Below are 21,354 nucleotides of genomic sequence, written 5' to 3' on the forward strand. Positions count from 1 at the left end.
CTTGAAAACGAGAGAAATCTCAATGTATCCTTCCTGGTAAAATATTTTATAAATAAATAAATAAATATAGTATATATTCAAATCTTCCTTTTCCCGCTTGACTTTAAAGTTGGAAGATTTTTAAGTTTCTTTATTTCTATTTGCAAATGGTATTAACGGAACACTATTTGAAATCTTGTTTATATCTTATTCTTCAACAATTAGTTTTAGAACGAGCATTTAACAAAGGTTATACTTTTTTAAAAAACATTTTCTCAAATGTTCAAATCACATAAAAAAATTGTACATGTATCTAATAATCTGTGTAATTTATATCCTAATACTTTATTGAAAAAATTATAGATTGCACAAAAAATAAATACATTTTTTTGTTTCTTTAATGGCATTTTGTTTTGCTGGTTTTGCCTGCATTTCTCTTGTGGATTATTTAATAGCACTACATATTCATTACCCGCTACGCAAAGACAGATCTCCACAGGGCTTGTTTGTCTAAGAATCAAAAAGGATCAAAGGTTGATAAGTGATCAAGCTTACAACAATCAAAAAGAAATTGAATGATTAATTAAGTTAGTTTTACTAATTGTGACTCGTTCCTTTTTTTCCTCTAGTGTTCCGACAGTTTATTGTTGACTAATTATGCCATTATTTTTTATTGTTGTAAACAGTATTAATTCTGCTCATCTACACATAAAACACCAAGAATTGTTAAATTGCATTGTGTTGAGAAAGTTAAACCTCATCCTTTTACTCTGGCAGATAAAATACACTCATCTGTTCTTTGTAGGAGCCAATGAATGTAAAAAAAATGGTCTTACCTGGGTGAGGGAAATGCATGAGTTCTTGTAATATTAGGGAAAAATAAACTGTACTTCTTAAAAGATCTTCAGAAAAGTACAAATCAAACGGATTCTTCCCCCTAGCATTTGCTCAAGCTGTTTGAATTTGTGATGGGAAAATACTGACTTGCGTTTTTATTATCTCAGGTGATAAATATTGCATTGCCTGCATTTAAAACTTTTAATACTAGGGGTGTGAGATGTTGCACCTGTTATTTTTTTTCAAGTATTTGTAAGGTTCATTCTAGACTTCTTTTTACAGACTAAGTAAAGAGAAACTTGGTTCATTCTTTCCCCCACTCTTTTGGGGGACCTGTTCTGTGGAAAAGAAGGGGGCTGGTAATACATGATTGCCTGGCTTAGTTGTGATGGAAAGAAAAGGAGAGAGAGAGAAAGAGAGAGGGAGGAAAGAAATTGCCCTGCTAATGTTGCACTGAAATGATTCTCAAAGGCCCCCCAGGCTGCACTCAGCAACCAGACTTCATTAAATTTTCATACCAAGCACTTGGCCAAGGACTATTTATGAAAATGTGCTTTCCGCTTCATGGAAAAAAACACAGGAATTAGATAAGAGAACAAAGAGGAAGAATTCATTAATATGTGTGTGTATGCGTTTGCGTGTGGTGTGTATATATATATATATATATATATATATATATATAGTATATCATAGATAACATTATATATTCATTAAGTGTTTATGTATAAGTATACTGACACACAAATGGGTATGTTTATATGTATGTGTGCATATATAAGTGAAGGAAATATGGTTTAGTTTATTCAAATATAACAAATGGATATGAGTTTTAAATTAAGATGTAATGAAGAACGCCCCTCTCCAAATTAAATTCTCCTGGAACCCATTGAGCCTAACCATTAATGATTTATGCCACAAATGCATATAAAGTGCACAAGACTTATTTCACTATGTTCTGCAATAACCATATACTGCTGCATGTCAGGGGTTATCAAGGTATTGCTCCCTGATTAGCTATCTTAACTAAATTAACTCTGTTTTATAAAGAAACAGACTACAAAGTTGACTATGAATTTCAATGATGATAAAGTGATCATCAAAGTTCTTTGTTCCAAAGTGGTAGACTACACTGAAATGAATGCACTGAGATTTGCAAACAGAACACATTCTGTTTTATCAGCAATAAACGTCAACACAAAACTTATTGCTAGTTTAATAACAGAAATCATTCACACAGTAATGTTGAATCCAAAAATGTTTTTTGGGTGGAAGTATTAGCTTCCTTAGAGTCAGTTTATTTATTTTTTTCAAAATGAATTTTTTCCTTATCAATTTTTAAAATGTATTCTCTTGTGATTTTTGTTTCTTATTTTGAATTTAGTAGCTATTTAAGTACACCTAAGAAACTTCACTATCCTTCTTCACAGGATAAAGAATAGTTAGTTCCATGTTGTGTATGCAATACATGTATTATTAAACAAACAATATATATATATATATATATATATATATATATATATATACATACAGGGGTACCTCAGAAATATTGTTGGTTTGGTTCCAGATCACCACAATAAAGTAAGTCACACTAAAAGTAGGAGTCTGGGCACATTACACAACATAACGTCCCGGAGCTGTATTGGAGGAAAATAGTTAAGGTGCCTTATAAGGTGGAATAGAATAGACTTAACAGCATTTGCTCCAAAATAGGACTTTTGCACTAAGAGACTAATGACATATTGGGTAATAACTCTGAAAGTAGCTGTTTTTAAAATAAACGTTTATGAGTGCTATTTTTTTAAGTTTATAATACAAATTGTTTTTTAACTGTGTAAGTGACCGGTCACCATATACCACAGCCAGATACTATCTGCAATAGTCAGATATTATCTGCTGTAACAGTATTATTTTTGTTTAATAAATTATCATTTTATTATAGAATATATACTTGTATATCCTCTTTTTTAGTTGCTTGATCCCTCTTGCTATTTTAAGCGCTGATCCTATCACTCCATTTGTAAAATGTATTATTAAACAAACAAACAAAATATATATATACATACAGGGGTACCTCAGAAATATTGTTGGTTTGGTTCCAGATCACCGCAATAAAGTGAGTCACACTAATTTTCTTGTTTCCCTCTGCTTATAAAAGTTATATTTACACTATACTGTAGTTTATTAAGTGTGCAATTGCATTATGTGTAATAAAATATGTACATACCATAATTAAAAAAAAGTATTGCTAAAAAATGCTAACCATCATCTAAGCCTTCAGTAAGTCATAATCTTTTTGATAGTGGTGTGATATATATATATATATATATATATATATAGGCGTTTATATATGTGTATTTATGTGTTTATATGAGTATATATGTTGGAAAAATGGCATTGGCTCCGATAGACTTGCTCAACACAGGGTTGCGACAAACCTTCAATTTGTGAAAAAAGAGCAATATCTGTAAAGCACAATAAAACGAGGTATGTCTGTGTGTGTATATACAGTATACACACACACACACACACAGATATATATATATATATATATATATATATATATATATATGTGTATAAATGAAACTAGTGCTGCAGAATCTGTTGGTGCTATACAAATAACCCGATAATAATAATAATAATAATAATAATGTAGATTTACAATCCACTAACTTTTAAAATCCACCCCTGGCTAGAATTAACTTCTTAGGATAGTGTATAAACTAGAGAGCACCACCTTGTGCAAATGCTTCTGTCCTTGGTCCTGATATGATGGCTAAGAAATGTAAGTATATGTCTGGATTATTATTATTATCAATTATTTGTATAGCACTGCAAAATACTGTAGCACTGAATGAGCATAAAAAAATAACTATCTCAATAAAAACTCCTACAACAGAAATCCTACATATTTTACAAAGGCAGTCATCAGTAAGACTTAAAATATGCTAACATTATTAAAAACAGGTCATTCATTGGGAAAGTATATAGAATAAAATACACTCCCTGTCTAATGCCCGTAGAGAGGGATTAATGTGGTCCCAGGCCAAATGCCAAATTGTGAATTTGAGGGAGCCTGAAACATCCCGTGTGATGGTTTGGGCAGATTGAAAGATAGATACATTAATGGGAGCTGGGGATATTTCTACAAACTTTACTGCAAACTTAAAACATTCTCACGGCATGCCATTGATTTCTGAGTGTCTCTTTCACTTGACAAAACTCAACTAATTGTTTCAGTGGCAAACTAATGTTGCAGCTTCCATCTAAGAGAAACAATTAATAGAGTTTTAAAGCTGGAAGCTGAACCTTCAATCGATAAGCTTTTATTCACTCATTTCTCGATTAGAAAGACTGGCAAAGAATATGTTTAATCATTAGTATTCTTGCCCCTTGTTCTGGGATTCCCTTATAATTCATTGCACAATGTCAGCTTTAAACCACCAAATAACACAATTATCCTTGGTCAATATTTTAAAATATCAGCATATATTTGTTCTGTTGAATCAGGATTTTTCTTTTGAGCTGTTAGTAAATGATGAATATGCAAAAAAATATTCTAACAGTTTATTTGTTCATTTTTTCAACACATCTAAACTTAAGATACGTAATTTCCAGAAAATTCTGTCAACTTTGACAACAGATTGTTGTTATTCTATAGCTATAAAAACATTAATCTAAAAAATTGTTGTCAGATATTTAATTAATGAATATTGTCTATTATTGTAAAATATTATCTTTTACTTAATTTTAAAAATTGATGTGAGAATACAAATGTACATATCTGAAAATTAAAATATTATAACTAGTTTAATATTAAATATTTTGTCAATAGATGATTTTATTGCACTTCTAATTGAAGCTGTAATGTGGGTGTTGTAATATGAACAAATTTGATTATTTATTTTTTTACTTTTGTATTATACAACATAACCAATATACTTTTATAATGTGTTCATTGTCTAAAATCTATATAAAAATAGGATTATATTTTTTATTAAATTCTATTTACCCACTTATTTAAGTGTTTTTACATGATCAAATATATATTTTTCTCAAAATAGTTTATTTTCTGTTTTGTAAAAAAATGACCAAATACAGAATTCATTTATTTTTTATGTATTTATTTATTTACTATTTAAACTGACAATGTTAACATATAATTCAATAAATATTACCAATGTTTGTTGGACTTGTTAGTTTAATAATTGATGAAAATGTGTCACATTGCTTTCAATTTAGTGTGAGTGAAGTAATTCTTTTTATCTTACAAAGAATATTCTGTTTGCAGTATTTTAGGGAATATTATGGCATATGCAATGAGTTTTACAAATCATTGTTACAAGTCCTTAAGGAATTGATCTGTTTACAAATGTTCATTTTTCTGATGTTGATTAGTGAAATATTTGATTTAAACTAACAAAAAGACAGTTTAACTACACAACACGTATCTTTCAGTTTTCTATATATTTTAAAAGGATTTGTGTGTTCAGGTGTTGATTCTTATTTTACTATTTTATAAAGGGAGAGATATTTTAATTAAATTGCATGCATTTTTTAAAAAAAATATTTGCTTTGTTAAGTCATGTTGTATTTTAACATTAATTAAAGCAGACATATCACAATATCTTTTAATATGAATTATTTTATCTTGTATTTGTTTCCCCGTTGATTTGTAGCTATCTATAGTACAGCAAAACCTTTGCCAGAAACAAACTTTGTTGAATAAAATGGATTTAATAAAATACTATTCATTTTTTTGATCTTATGCACTCATGTGCAATATATTCTCTTTAGGTTTAAATAGCAAAGTGTTCTGGTTGTTTTCTTTTTTTCATTTTGGCTAGCATAATACTAGAGGGAAAACTTTTTTCTGATACCTTTTGATCCTTGGCGAAAAATCGTTGTTGTTATGCACTTACTTTACAACACTTATTGATGTCCCATCTGTTTGTTAATTAAATATTTGTTTGATTTTTGTATGTTACTTTACTTACCCAATACACTCTGGAAAATAACATTTTGCTTTGATTAAAAGAAACATTGGCATTGACATAAAAAATATTAGTGAGTTATGTTTTGAAAATGCTTTGGTAATCAAGCAGTTCAGTTATAATTAGAATAAATAAATAGGCTTTGAAAAAATATATTTTCATTGAAATCTTTTCAACCTGTAATACTAATGTGCTACACTTTACTTACAAATATTATGTGCCTTTACCTTTAATTTGAATGTAATAATGGTGCAGCTGCTCAGCTTTTAAAGCATAATACTGAGGCTTAAGCACTAAATAATGCATAGTAAATGAAGTTGAAAAAGCCCATTATTTATTTTTATATAGTTATTATCTGGAGGAAGGCAAATGAAAATTCAATGAAAACAGTTATCATTTTCCCTCCCATTATAAAAAATAATATATATTTTTTGCCAATTGTTATATATATTGAGTACATAACTCTGTGAAAAATTATAAAAAAACAGCCACAAAAATAATTATTGAATAATTAGAAGCCAGTAATATTAATTGGAATATTATGTGCTGTATGACCTTTCAATCCTGGAGTAATCTGCTGTATACCCATATAAGCTACAATTTCAGTTCAAACTTTGAGTATTTGGTTGAAATTCTGATCTTGGCAACTCTTAATATATATTTATTAAAAGGGCACATGTAAATTAAACATCTAAATACACCTGTTTTAGGTTTCCAGAGATAAAGAATATAACATTGGTCTTTCCTTTTTCATTTCTCAATTAACACAAACATTTATAGATTTTATAAATAACATCGGAAAAAGTTTGCTTATATAGTGGATAAATTAAGCAAGGTATAAATGTAATATAGTTGAAATAATGTAATAACCAGGAGACACATTTATTTTTGCCTTTCATTAAGACTATTTGTTAGTACATTGCATATACATGTTAACTGTTTCTGTCACAAACTGTCATTAAATAGATGTTTTCATCTATAGTAAATTATTAGTCCTTTAGATAAAATTGTATTTTGTATACAGTAGTGTTGATCACGATAATTGTCTTAGTGTACTAATGATTCTCTTCAGTTAGTAATTCCTTTCAGTGGACAGAAATAATTTTTCATAGTGGGCAAAGAGCAGAGCTGTTCAAAAAATCCTGTCATTTGTTTCTATTTTATATCAAAGTCTTAATAGTTAAAGTCTTCATCTATGACAATTTTTTTCAATATTGTTGAGTTTTTTATTTCATGTTAAATTTAAATAAAGACAAATATGACAAATTTTTAGGTGTTTATTGAATATGTTATCTCATTAATTTGTAAGTATTATCTATTAATCTAACCATATATTTAAGTTAATTCAAAATTAATTTGTTATTTTAAGAATATTTTACACAACATAACTATCTTGTTAATATATTACAAATAGTTAATTTCACTCATGTAGAGACCTTAAGTTCTATATGTCATATATAATTTTGTAGATTATTCTAATTATTATTATTTTACTCCTTGCAATTTTTAGAATGTATTATATTTGTTTGCAAAATAAAAAGCAAAGCAAATTGTACCCCAGATAGAGCAACATTCTTATGCTTATTATTAAAAAAAGTTTAGGCATTTTATTATAGAATATTTAGTTACTCTTTAAGACTTTCTAATTTCTTATGGCATGTGTGACACTGTATACAGTATTATACATGGTCAGGTTAAATTTCAGTGTTGGTTAGCTTAGTGATATTTGTTTTAATATGCAAACTTCTCAGACTTGTAAGTTACCATTTTAAAAACTTACATTTCACTTATTTAAATCCATCAAATAGAATTAAAAGAAAATTAATCAAACCAATTTAAGATCTATTTGGCAAGTGATGTGCATAATTGTAAAGCATATGCCTTCAACACACTTTAATTAAAGTGAATAATTTAAGTTTTTGACCACAATGTTTTCAATTGTATATTCTGAAAATTCCAGCTGAGCAATGCATGAAATTCATTTGAATAATTGGTTTGACTCTTATGATACAGTTAACATTTTTTAGTTATTAACATCAACATAACGATATTTAAAATATCTTCTGTATTACCTTTAAAATAGTTTATTCATAATATTCCAAATATTTATAATTGAAAATTTATGATATCTACATTTTTTTTACTATTTTATTTTTTAAGCATTACCAAAAATAGTAAAGAATGCATGCTAACAATTTATTTAACATTCATTCACTTTATCATTTTATTATAAATTATGCAATAATTTATATCGTTATTTTATGACATTTTAACTTAACCCTATAATCTAACAATTTTATACGATTAAACATAAAACAATCATCAATATTTCACTCTGATATTAACAAAATAGCATCCTTTATAAATTACAATTTGTTTTAAAACAACTAGATACAACATTTTTTGGGATATCTGCTTATTCCATTTAAAATTTCATAACATTAAAAAATTATAATATTAGAAATATGTCTGTGAAAAAAATAGTTGAATGCCTTTTAATTTCTTATAAGTTAAACAAAAATATAACATTTTGCATTAAAACACAAGTACAGAGAAAAGAAAATGAGGTAAAATCGTGCATGGTTTATTTGAAATTCTGTAGCATACAGAGAGACAAAATTTCATTCAATACACACATAGAAAAGTAAATACTCATAAAAAAGAAACAGAGGAAAATCTCTATTTTATGCCAAGCAATATGTGTCTTGCCAAGAAAGTGCAAATACTTCCAAAATAATTACCTTTAAATATCCATTGTTGAATCATGTATAAGTTAAATTTTTAAACTTTAAAAAATAAAACTCTCATTCGTTTCATCAAATTTTATTAAATTAAATGCACACACACAATTAGTGAGATTGTGCTGAAATGCTACAGACAGTATATATTCTCATGTACATTGTCACAGCCATTTCAAGGGAAACATAGGATAAATGTAAAATAAATTTGATTGTCAAAGCATCTTTGCAGTGAAATTGCAGGGACATGAATATTTAACAATATTTTTTTTTCCTAGAGAATTTATGATTCCAGACATGTGCTTCGTTGCTGATGAGGTAGAAACTGAACAGGTATTACAAATGTAATGGAATTTTAAGAAGAAAGTGGAGTAAACCATGCAATGGGATGGCAATTCTTTAAAATTATTTTTAACTAGATGTCGATTTTATTAAATTAAATAATATTCAGGTATGAGTGCTATACAGCAAATTATATAAGTAATAAATTAAAACCTTATCCACTGGTGCAATATCATTACAGATAAATATTTACAATAATAAATATAAAAGTTCAGCTCAAACTGAGATAAGCAGATGGGAATTTCAAGTTTTGTTATTGTGTTTTTATTCCTGTTTAAATTATATATATATATATGTATATATATATATGTATATATATATATATATATATATTTATATATATATATATATATATATATATATATATATATATATATATAGTCAAGGGAATTTTGGTCTGAGAAGTCGACTCGTAGACACCATCCAAAACTTTCCACTCACCAGTACAACTTTACAGGTGGGTATATTATTCCAATCACGCAGTCTCTTATCAGTTCACCTATTTGCCAATTTATGAAGACAAAACTGTAGGTGAAATGCTACACACCAGTTTTTGGTGTATTTAAACTCCCTTACATTGGAACCAGTAAATGTCAGTTTATATGAGTGCTTTTTCAGTATGTTGCAGAAAACTTCATTCTTTTCTGTTTCTGCCTTTGATTACAAAACCATACTCTGACTACATTCTTTTTTAAGTCTAGCTTCTCTGCAATAGCTGCAATCTTCTCTGAGGAAGGTCTTGGCTGAACAGCAAAATAAGCTTCTAGAGATCTCTTTTCTGGGGCTGCAATAGAAGTACGTTTGCGTTTCTTGTCTCCACCACTAAATATTTCTGGTTTAGCCATTTTCTCACGTTGTGCTCTCTCAGCCTCTTCTAGCCAAGCTTCCAAAATGGGTTTTAGGGCAACCATGTTATTATGGGATAAAGTGAGTGATTCAAACCTACAAATGGTGCTTTGGCTTAGGCAACCCACACCAGGTATCTTTAAGTTGGCCAAAGCAGATCCCACATCGGCCTGTGTAACCCCAAGTTTGATTCTCCTTTGTTTGAATCTTTCTGCAAATGATTCAAGTTCTCTTGGGTCTGTTTCACTTTCGGCGCATGACATTGCTGCATGAGCTGCTAAAGTGTGGTTATGAGCCATATTCATAGTTTGTGTATGGTGGGCCATGTGATTAATGGCTGACATGTGGGCATGCGGATGGGAAGAATTTGATCCAACATCATGTCCTAAGGTAAGAGCAGGATTCAAGTGGTCTAAGAGGTCTCCTTCCAAGCCCTGCGAAGGCTGATGGTGAGGATGATGGTGCGAGTGGTGGGTCGTAAGAACAGATGGGTGATGTAAGTGAACAGTTGATGATGTTGGGGTGCAGGACACACTGCTCATGGTATGGTAGGTAGCATCTGGCTTGAAGGGATGCGTTTTCTGTGTTACAATATCCACTGCAGCCAAAGCTTCTGCTCCCCTTAGCAAAGTCTCATCAAAACCAGCAAAAATATTGCCCTGAAGCTGAAAATAAAAGACAAATAAATTAAGTGTTAACAAAATCTTAATTGATAAAAAATGTGTATAGATAGATAGTTGATAGATAGATAGATGATAGATATATTTTTTGAGTATAAATAAATAAATATATATATATATATATATATATATATATATATATATACACACATACATACACACACTCACAAAAATACACTGGGTTGAAAAATCAAACAATAATACGTGCACCTACATTTTAAAAAGATTTTAACCATTTTGAAAAAATGTGTCGAATAGGTGCACTAAGATTTATATACTACGTTAGTACACAATTAAATGCATGTCTATAAAAAATATGGATACTTTTAAAAATGTAATGCTACAGCAAAGTGACATTAGGAAAAAAAAAAATATATATACAGTATATATATATATAACGTAGAAACACTTTTTTTTTACAGTTTATTGCACAGTACAAGCAAAAGTTCTAGATTTCCTCTAATGATGAGATGGTAAGTAAAAAATGTGTTTAATAATTTCTTAACAATTGAAATCAAATATCATTTTACAATGCAAACCCATATATTGTATCAGGCAAATCATGGTAAGATTTAAAGCAAATTGATTAATCTAACCATTTAACTATTGCACCAATTTTAATTTTTGAAAATGGGACAATGAAAGTAAATGTTGTACGCTTACCTGTGGGGCTTGAAGGCAGGCTCTCCGGATGGCTTCTGAGCTAGTGTGCAGGGGAGAATATTTAGGCTCGTGCAGCATAGGATGCATGCTGAAAGCCTGCTTGCTGTTCATGGACATCATTTTGAAACGTAGCACAGTGGACACCCTTGTTGCTTGTGCATGAGCAGGTTGGAATTTGGTTAAGCTTTGCTCTTTTTAGAGAGTTGTTATTGTCTGAGTTCTTATCACACTATCAGTGGCAGAAAAACCCTCCTCCTTACTTCTAGGATTGGATGAGCTAGGGAGCAAAAACTCCTCCCTGAAAGATGAGCTGCAGGCAGTGAGATCACTGAGAGCATCAGCAGCCACTCCTGTGGCCTTCCCTTGAGTCCTAATGAACAGCAGGCAATCAGGTGGCTAAGGACTGAGGATGTATCAGGAATCTGATACCATTGTGTGCTTGAACTGTTACACTGCTCAGCGTGCAGCCCACAGTAAAAGGATCTTCCAGTCTGCAGCTGGATAACAATACCAGAGAAGGCCTCCCCTACTGAAATTACTAGATACCACAATTACTGAAATACTGCAGACCATAAAGCCTGCACTCAAATGCACAGAAATCAAATACACGACGGTTAGTTCTGTTTCACATACTGTTTAAACAAGTTCTAGGGTTATCTCTAACCATATTTACCATATTTATTAATGTCATTGCAATTGAAAACATTTTAATTAGTATTTTCTAACAGCAGAAGGCACTGAAGTTGCCTGAACCTACACTATGTGCCTTAATCAATTATTGATGCTAATAATTTACAAATTTTCAATTGATTGGTCGTTTTGCTATTGCAAACATTTAAATGCAATCTGTATTGGAGTATGTCTTTAAGGTGGCCAGTGCAAACACTAGATAGCATTGCAACTAGTCATTATATGATTTTTTTTTTTAAGGAATTATTATATTACATTGTATTATACAGTAATCATAATGGCCATCATAATCATCAAATACATTAAATATTTAAAAAAAAAAACAGAATCAGATTATTGCTCTCACATATGTAAACTATGTGATTTAAATATATAACTTAACAGTGATTTAAATACATAGGGGCATATGTATGATTGTGCGAGTGGACATGATCCGATATATAGCGGGTCATGTCCGCTGCACATCGATAAATGCCGACAGCATACGCTGTCAGCATTTATCATTGCACTAGCAGTTCTTGTGAACTGCTTGTGCAATGCCGCTCCCTGCAGATTCGCGGCCAATCGGCTGCTAGAATGGGGTGTGGACAAGTTATGGAGCAGCGGTCTTTAGACTCCATACGGAGCTTGATAAATATGCCCCATAATGTATAGCAGTGTAGATTTTCATATTTAATAAAATTAGTGATTTCTATTCAGTGAATGTTATTGAAGCTAGTTAGGGTCATATAATTTTAAATTAAAGGGATATAAAACCCAAATATTTTTTTCTTTCATGATTCAGATAGAGGATACCATTTTAAGCAACTTTCTAATTTACTCCTATTATAATTTTTTCTTTGTTGTCTTGGTATCTTTAATTGAAAAACCAGAAATGTAAGCTCAAGAGCTGATCCATTATTGGTTCAGAATCCTGGGTCGCGCTTGCTGATTGGTGGCTACATAGGAACCTAGTAAAACTAGGTAGGCTCATATAAGCTCAGGAGTGTGCACGTGTCTTTAGTACTCTATGGTAGCAGCGTTTTGCAACATTATTTGTAGCTTTGTTATATAATGTGTTGCAAAACACTGCTACCATAGAGTAACAAAGACACGTGCACACTTCTGAGCTCTTATGAGCCTACCTAAGTTTACTCTTCAATAAAAGATACAAAGAAAACAAAGCAAATGTGCTAATAGAAGTAAAATAGAAAGTTGTTTAAAATTGCATGCTCTATCTGAATCATGAAAGTTTAATTTTGACTTTACTGCCCCTTTAAGTAACACGTATAAATGTGCTACTAATGTACCTACCACATCTGCTGGAAATCTCTTCCATGTATCAACTACATTTCTTACCAACATTACTTTTAACTCATCGGCCTCAACTCCCAGGAAACATTCAAATGTATATCATCAGCAGAGCCATCTGTGAAACTCCAATGTTCAGCAATCAATATAAGCATATCTCATTATTATAACTGTTAAAAGATGCACACCAAACTAACTGCAATGGAAAAAAATAGTTAGAGAACAGTTTCTAATATTATACACAGATTCCAATTTAGACTTCACTCTCTACTTACTGATGCATTCAAAATCTTGTCCATTAACCACAATGCTCATGAAAAACTGGGGGCTATATTCCAATCCATCACAAGGTGTGTGCATAATTATTGCAGGGGGCTTCCATTTTTTTATTGAGTTTAAAGGGACATGAAACACAATTTTTTTTTTTCATGATTTAGAAAGAGAATGCCATTTTAAACAGCTTTCTAATTTACTTCTATTATTTAATTTGCTTCATTCTCTTGGTATCACTTGCTAAAAAGCATATTAGATAGGATCAGTAGCTGCTGATTCGTGGCTGCACATAGAGGCCTTGTGTAATTGGCTCACCTATGTGCATTGTTATTTCTTCAACAAAGGATATCTAAAGAGTGAAGCAAATTAGATGATAGTCAATTGGAATGTTGTTTAAAATTGTATTCTCTCTCTGAATCATGAATGAAAAAATTTGGGTTTAATGTCCCTTTAACATATAATAAACATCATATGTTCATAACAACAAATGCATGCTTGAATCACAGATTGTGGGGCCGATTTATCAAGCTCCTTCAGGCTTGCTGGACACAGACGTTATGAAGCAGAGGTCTAAACTCCATAACTTGTCTGCTTGCTCTGAGGCGGCAGACAGAAATCAACTCGATCGAATACGATCGGGTTGATTGACACCCCCTGCTAGCGGCTGATTGGCCGTGAATCTGCAGGGGGTGGCATTGCCCCAGCAGTTCACAACAACTGCTTGTGCAATGATAAATGCCGACAGCGTATCGATGTGTGGCGGACATGATTACGCTACATTGTATCATGTTCGCTCGCACATTAATAAGTATACCCCTGTATCTCCAGTGTTTGTTATAAGGATCTACTACAAAGACATGGTTCACATGTATTGCTCTCGTCCTGCATATATTGTCCCAGCCATGTATGTTTATAATGCTTTGAATTTATTCAATCTTAGAAGCTATTAAAGGACCACTAAATACAGTAGAATTGCATAATTAACAAGTGCATAATGAAAAGACAATGCAATAACACTGAATCTCACAGAAGCCGCAGCTTTTTTTATTTTGTCTCCCATTTGCCAGGCCCTTGTACCATGTGACAGACATTAGCCAATCACAGTCTAGTATACTTAAACCCTGTGAGCTTGTGCACATGCTCAGTAGAAGCTGGCACCTCAACAAAATGTGCATATAAAAAGATTGTGCAAAATATGATGATGGAAGTAAATTTGAAAAAGTCTTAAAATTGTGTGCTCTTTCTGAATCATTAAAGTTTAACTTTGATTTGAGTGTCCCTTAAACAAAAAAGAGAGATATATCTAAATTATTGCAAATTATAATACATATGTGGGGTTCAAAACCAAGATCATTCTTGTGCTAATTGTGTTTTACTTTGCACCGGATACATTCCAACACTGCATGACAGTGAGAGAATCCAGCAGAAAACACTGTTTATGTAGGTTTTACACAGTTTTTGGAATGGATTAACCCTTTTCTGCCGAGGTTAAAGTGTCTACATCGGAACAACTGTTTCGATGTAGACAAATTGAAATCACGCGATCGTGCATACGATCGCAAGATTTCAATTATTGGATCGGGACTGCGGGGCGTCCCTTTAATGCTAGCAACGCCCTCTAGACCGCGATCAAATCCAGGATGCGCAGTAGGCTTCAGGACAGCCGTTAGCTATGACGTTGTATTCTGTCATAATGGCGCTAAAGCCCAGCGTTGTTTGGACGGAATACAGCGGCATAGCGGCGGCAAAAGGTTAAATGACCATAATAGTTTAAATATTACATGTTCTAATTTGTTAGAGCAAGACATTTTACAACTATGGACCCTGCACTTCTATGTGTTTTAACCCCTGCAAAGGGGTTAAACACACAGTAGAAGTACTGCTTGGGACCCACAGAGCACTGTTTGTCCTGTGTGGAAACCGCCATTGATCCAATGAGCAGCACTAGTTATACAAATGAGTTGTGCAACTAGCGCTGCTGATTGGATCAGTGGAAATTTCTGATTGGGTCCAGCAGTGATCTGTGTGTTCTGAGCAGTACTTCTACTGTGGGTTTAATTCCTTTGGGGGAGTTAAAGGGATATGAAACCCAAACATTTTATATTGTGATTTACACAGAGCATACTATATTTAAAAAAAAGGTTTCCAATTCCCTTCCATTATCAAATTTGCTTCTTTCCCATGATTATTCTGTGTTGAAGAGATACCTAGGTAGGTGTCTGGATCACTACATGGCAGGAAATAGTGCTGCTATCTAGTGCTCTTGCAAATGGATAACATTCTTGCAAAACTGCTGCTATATAGTGCTCCAGAAATGGTCTGGCTAATAAACAGATGTCCCTGCTGTACAACAAAAAGATATCAAGAGAATGAAGCAAATTTATTAATAGAAGTAAATTATAAAGTTGTTTAAAATCACATGCTATAACTGAATTGTGAAAGGAAAACTTTGGGTTTCATATACCTTTCAAACACGCAGTAGTGCAAGCTTGATAGTTGTAAAATTACACGCTCAAGTAAATTAGATACAGAACAAATTAGAGCATGTCATTTTTCACTTTTATGGGCCTTGAATTCAGGACCCTTAAAGGGACAGTATACACTAATTTTCATATAACTGCATGTAATAGACACTATTATAAAGAAGAATATGCACAGATACTGATCTAAAAATCCAGTATAAAACCTTTTAAAAATGTACTTAGAAGCTCCCATTTTAGCACTGTTGATGAAGTTAGGCTGTAGGCTACCCACTGAGATGGGCTGAGAAAGCAGGAATAGCAGACACCCCCCCCCCCCCCGCCCTGTTTATGAAAAGACTCATTACACAAACTGGAGCAAGCAGTAGTCTGCAGACATCAGTATACATCCGATACTTTGGGGCTTGGTTAGGAGCACAATGTTATTTAAAAATAAGCAAAACTATACATTGATAAAAAAAACACACCCAGATGGGCTGTATAAATTTATTATTTACAAATCATTTATTCAAAGAAAAATCTAGTGTTGTACAGTGTCCACTGATTCATCCTTTACTTGTGGGATATTATCCTCCTGCTAACAGGAAGTGGCAAAGAGCACCACAGCAGAGCTGTCTATATAGCTCATCCCTTGACTCCACCCCCCAGTCATTCACTTTGCCTATACTAAGTGATAGGAAGGGTAAAGTGAAAGAGGTGATAAAATGTTAGTTTTTATTTTCTTCAAGCAAGACTTTTTTATTTTAAATGGTACTGGTGAGTGCTATTTTTTCCCAGGCAGCAGATGGATGAAGATTTCTGCCTGGAGACTGATGATCCTAGCAGTTGTTACTAAGATACAGTGTAGTTCCCACAGAATGGCTGAGGAGTACTTAAGGAACTTCAGTGTGAGGAACAGTTTTCATGCTACAAGCATTGAGGTATGTTCAGTCATTTTTTTCTGGAGAGACTGTGTTATTTCAGAATTGGCTGACAGTATCCCCATGAGGGAAGGGGTAAGCAGTAATCCTATTGTGAAAGAAAAGGGTATTACTGGACCTGTATGTTGGGCTGTAAAAAATGGTTGACACAGATAACATAATGTTTGTGGGCAAACGATTATATGTTGGGAGGTAAATTAACGTTTTTTTGTGACAAACGTTTTCATTCTTATTGGCAATGGAGGGTACACATGGCTTCAGTTAGACTTGGGTATATGAACCCACATGGCTAGGTTTTTAGACCGCTTTGTAGCGTTTCTTTTGCAAGGCTGTGAGACATCGAGGTAGATGGGTGGGGCCTATTTTCACGCCTCAGTTGCGCAGTTGTATTCCCCATGCAAGCAGCAAGCTCCAGCTCCGGTGGGCCCTTCAGGAAAGTTTGGGCCTAATCAAAGGGTTAATCCGAATTTGCAGACCCCTGAGGGCAGGTAGGCGCCACAGCAGGGCTGTGGTGAGGTGCAGGGTTTTTTTTTTTTTTGACTGATCATAACGTTTTTTTGTCTAACGTTTTTTATACGTAAGAGTTAAGTGATCCTTTTCTTCTGGTGCAATCTTAGCTGGCAAGTTAGGATACATGTATAATAAAATTGAGATAATTTTATAATTTTGAAGCAGTTTTGGAAAAATTGTATGCTTTTTTTCTCTTAAAGGCGCAGCACCGTTTTTTCAGATTGTTATTTTTTCACTAAATAAAGTGTTTTCAAGCCTGTTTGTGGTCATTACTAGCCTGTTTCACATGTCTGACATTGAGGAAAGCCAATGTTCCATGTGTTTGGAAGCCATTGTAGAACCCCCACTTCAGAAGAGAATCAAGTTATGCCATCTGCTTCTCCCCAAGTGTCACAACCTTTAACGCCCGCCCAAGCGACGCCAAGTACTTCTAAGGCGTCTAATTCTTTCACCCTGCAAGATATGGCTGCAGTTATGTCTACTACCCTTACAGAGGTACTATCTAAACTGCCATGTTTACAGGGTAAGCGCAGCAGGTCAGGTATTAGAGTAAATGCTGAGCCCTCTGATGCTTTATTGGCCATCTCCGATGTACCCTCACAGTGTTCTGATTTGGGGGTGGGGAAATTGCTGTCTGAGGGAGAGCTTTCTGATTCAAGAAAGATGTTCCATCAAACAGACTCAGATATGACGGCCTTTAAGTTTAAGCTTGAACACCTCCGCTTGTTACTCAGGGAGGTCTTAGCGACTCTGGATGATTGTGACCCTATTGTCATCCCACCAGAGAAACTGTGTAAAATGGATAAATATCTAGAGGTCCCTACTTACATTAATGTTTTTCCAGTCCCTAGAAGAATTTCAGACATTGTTACTAAGGAATGGGATAGACCAGGCATTCCGTTCTCTCCCCCTCCTACTTTTAAGAAAATGTTTCCCATATCAGACACCATTCGGGATTCATGGCAGACAGTCCCTAAGGTGGAGGGAGCTATTTCTACCCTGGCTAAACGTACAACTATACCTATTGAGGACAGTTGTGCTTTCAAAGATACTATGGATAAAAAAAATTGAGGGGCTTCTAAAGAAATTGTTTATTCATCAGGGTTTTCTTCTACAACCTATAGCGTGCATTGTTCCAGTAACTACTGCAGCAGCTTTTTGGTTCGAGGCTCTAGAGAAGTCTCTCAAGGTTGAGACCCCATTAGATGATATTTATATATAGAATTAAAGCTCTCAAGCTAGCTAGTTCTTTTATTACAGATGCCGCTTTCCAAATGGCTAAATTAGCGGCAAAGAATGCAGGCTTTGCCATTTTAGCGCGTAGAGCATTATGGCTTAAGTCGTGACCTGCTGATGTGTCATCTAAATCCAAGCTTTTAGCTATTCCCCTTAAGGGTAAGACCCTATTCGGGCCTGAACTAAAGGAGATAATTTCTGACATTACTGGAGGTAAAGGTCATGTCCTTCCTCAGGACAAGACGGTTAAAATGAGGACCAAACAGAATAATTTTTGTTCCTTTCGAAACTTTAAAGGCGGTCCCTCTACTTACTCATCTGCCTCCAAGCAGGAGGGGAACTTTGCTCAATCCAAGTCAGTCTGGAGACCTAACCAGACCTGGAATAAAGGAAAACAGGCCAAGAAGCCCGCTGCTGCTACCAAGACAGCATGAAGGGGCACCTCCCGATTCGGGACCGGATCTAGTAGGGGGCAGACTTTCTCTCTTCACTCAGGCTCGGGCGAGAGACATTCAGGATTCCTGGGCATTAGAAATTGTGACCCAGGGGTATCGTCTAGAATTCAAGGATTCTCTCCCAAGGGGAAGATTTCATCTTTCACGTTTGTCTGTAGACCAGACAAAAAGAGAGGCGTTCTTATGCTGTGTAGAAGACCTATATACCATGGGTGTAATCTGCCCAGTTACAAAATTAGAACAAGGGCAGGGGTTTTACTCCAATCTGTTTGTGGTTCCCAAAAAAGAGGGAACCTTCAGACCGATTTTAGATCTCAAAAGTCTAAACAAATTTCTCAGAGTCCCATCATTCAAGATGGAGACCATTCGAACAATTTTACCAATGATCCAGGAGGGTCAATATATGACCACCGTGGATTTGAAGGATGCGTATCTTCACATTCCTATCCACAAAGATCATCACCATTTCCTCAGGTTCGCCTTCCTGGACAAACATTACCAGTTTGTGGCCCTTCCTTTCGGGTTGGCCACAGCTCCCAGAATTTTCACAAAGGTGCTAGGGTCCCTTCTGGCGGTTCTAAGGCCACGGGACATAGCAGTGGCGCCCTATCTGGACGATATTTTGATTCAGGCGTCAACTTACCATCTAGCCAAATCCCACACGGACATCATGTTGGCCTTTCTAAGAACTCACGGGTGGAAGGTGAACATAAAAAAGAGTTCACTAGTTCCTCTGACAAGAGTTCCATTCCTAGGAACTCTGATAGACTTGGTAGACATGAAGATTTTTCTGACGGAGGTCAGAAAATCAAAGATCTTAACTACTTGCCGAGCACTTCATTCCATTCCTCGGCCGTCAGTGGCTCAGTGTATGGAGGTAATTGGATTAATGGTAGCGGCAATGGACATAGTTCCGTTTGCTCGCTTACATCTCAGACCACTGCAGCTGTGCATGCTCAGACAGTGGAATGGGGATTATGCAGATTTATCTCCATGGATAAATCTGGATCTAGAGACCAGAGTATCTCTTCATTGGTGGTTGTCACAGGATCATCTGTCCCAGGGAATGTGCTTCCGCAGGCCAGCATGGGTCATAGTGACGACGGACGCCAGCCTCTTGGGCTGGGGTGCAGTCTGGAATTCCCTGAAGGCTCATGGTGTGTGTGGACTCAGGAGGAGTCCCTACTACCAATAAATATTCTGGAACTGAGAGCGATATTCAACGTGCTTCAAGCGTGGCCTCAGCTGGCTTCGGCCAAATTCATAAGATTCCAGTCGGACAATATCATGACTGTAGCATATATCAATCATCAAGAGGGAACAAAGAGATCTCTAGCGATGATAGAGGTTTCCAAAATAATTTGATGGGCAGAGACTCACTCTTTGCCATCTATCAGCAATATATATCCCAGGAGTGGAGAACTGGGAAGCGGATTTTCTAAGTCGTCAGACGTTTCATCTGGGGGAGTGGGAGCTCCATCCGGAGGTATTTGCAAAATTGATTCATCAATGGGGCACACCGGAATTGGATCTGATGGCATCTCGTCAGAATGCCAAACTTCCTTGTTACGGGTCCAGATCAAGGGATCCTCAAGCAGTACTGATAGACGCTCTAGCAGTACCTTGGTCGTTCAACCTGGCTTATGTGTTTCCACCTTTTCCTCTCCTTCCTCGTCTGATTGCCAGAATCAAACAGGAGAGGACTTCGGTAATCTTGAAAGCGCCTGCGTGGCCACGCAGGACTTGGTATGCAGACCTGGTGGAGATGTCATCTCTGCCACCGTGGAAACTGCCACTGAGACAGGACCTTCTCATTCAGGGTCCGTTCCAACATCCAAATCTAATTTCTCTGCAACTGACTGCCTGGAGATTGAACACTTGAATTTATCTAAGCGGGGATTCTCTGAGTCGGTCATTGATACCTTGATTCAGGCTCGAAAGCCTGTCACTAGGAAAATGTACCATAAGATATGGCGTAAATATCTTTATTGGTGCGAATCCAAAGGCTACTAATGGAGTAAGATCAGGATTCCTAGGATTTTGTCCTTTCTCCAAGAAGGATTGGAGAAGGGGTTATCAGCTAGTTCCTTAAAGGGACCGATTTCTGCTTTGTCAATCTTACTACACAAGCGTCTGGCAGATGTCCCAGACGTTCAGTCGTTTTGTCAGGCTTTGGTTAGAATTAAGCCTGTGTTTAAACCTGTTGCTCCGCCATGGAGTTTGAATTTAGTTCTTAATGTTCTTCAAGGGGTTCCGTTTGAACCCATGCATTCCATAGATATTAAACTTCTATCTTGGAAAGTTCTGTTTTTAGTTGCTATCTCTTCTGCTCGAAGAGTTTCTGAGCTATCTGCGTTGCAATGCGACTCACCTTATCTTATATTCCATTCTGATAAGGTGGCTTTGCGCACTAAACCTGGATTC

At 34.7% G+C, this 21,354-nt stretch overlaps 1 protein-coding gene and 1 long non-coding RNA gene across 2 annotated transcripts in view; both read right to left on the reverse strand.

Annotated features, from left to right (window-relative positions):
- LOC128644183 (uncharacterized) overlaps positions 1-904 on the reverse strand; it is a 48,908-nt gene extending 48,004 nt beyond the window's left edge. The window contains exon 1 of the long non-coding RNA XR_008399946.1: positions 816-904. This is a non-coding gene — a long non-coding RNA (uncharacterized LOC128644183). The remainder of the gene's footprint in view (positions 1-815) is intronic.
- An 8,375-nt stretch (positions 905-9,279) lies between these two features.
- LOC128644182 (brain-specific homeobox/POU domain protein 3) lies at positions 9,280-11,249 on the reverse strand. Its single transcript, XM_053696882.1, has 2 exons — positions 11,077-11,249; positions 9,280-10,398 (listed from the first exon to the last, which is right to left on the reverse strand). The coding sequence occupies exons 1-2, from the start codon at positions 11,194-11,196 to the stop codon at positions 9,502-9,504; spliced, it is 1,017 nt and encodes a 338-aa protein (XP_053552857.1). The 5' UTR covers positions 11,197-11,249; the 3' UTR covers positions 9,280-9,501.
- Between the last annotated feature and the right edge of the window lie 10,105 nt (positions 11,250-21,354).

Source organism: Bombina bombina, unplaced genomic scaffold (assembly GCF_027579735.1).
Source record: "Bombina bombina isolate aBomBom1 unplaced genomic scaffold, aBomBom1.pri scaffold_471, whole genome shotgun sequence".
NCBI classification, from domain to species: domain Eukaryota; kingdom Metazoa; phylum Chordata; class Amphibia; order Anura; family Bombinatoridae; genus Bombina; species Bombina bombina.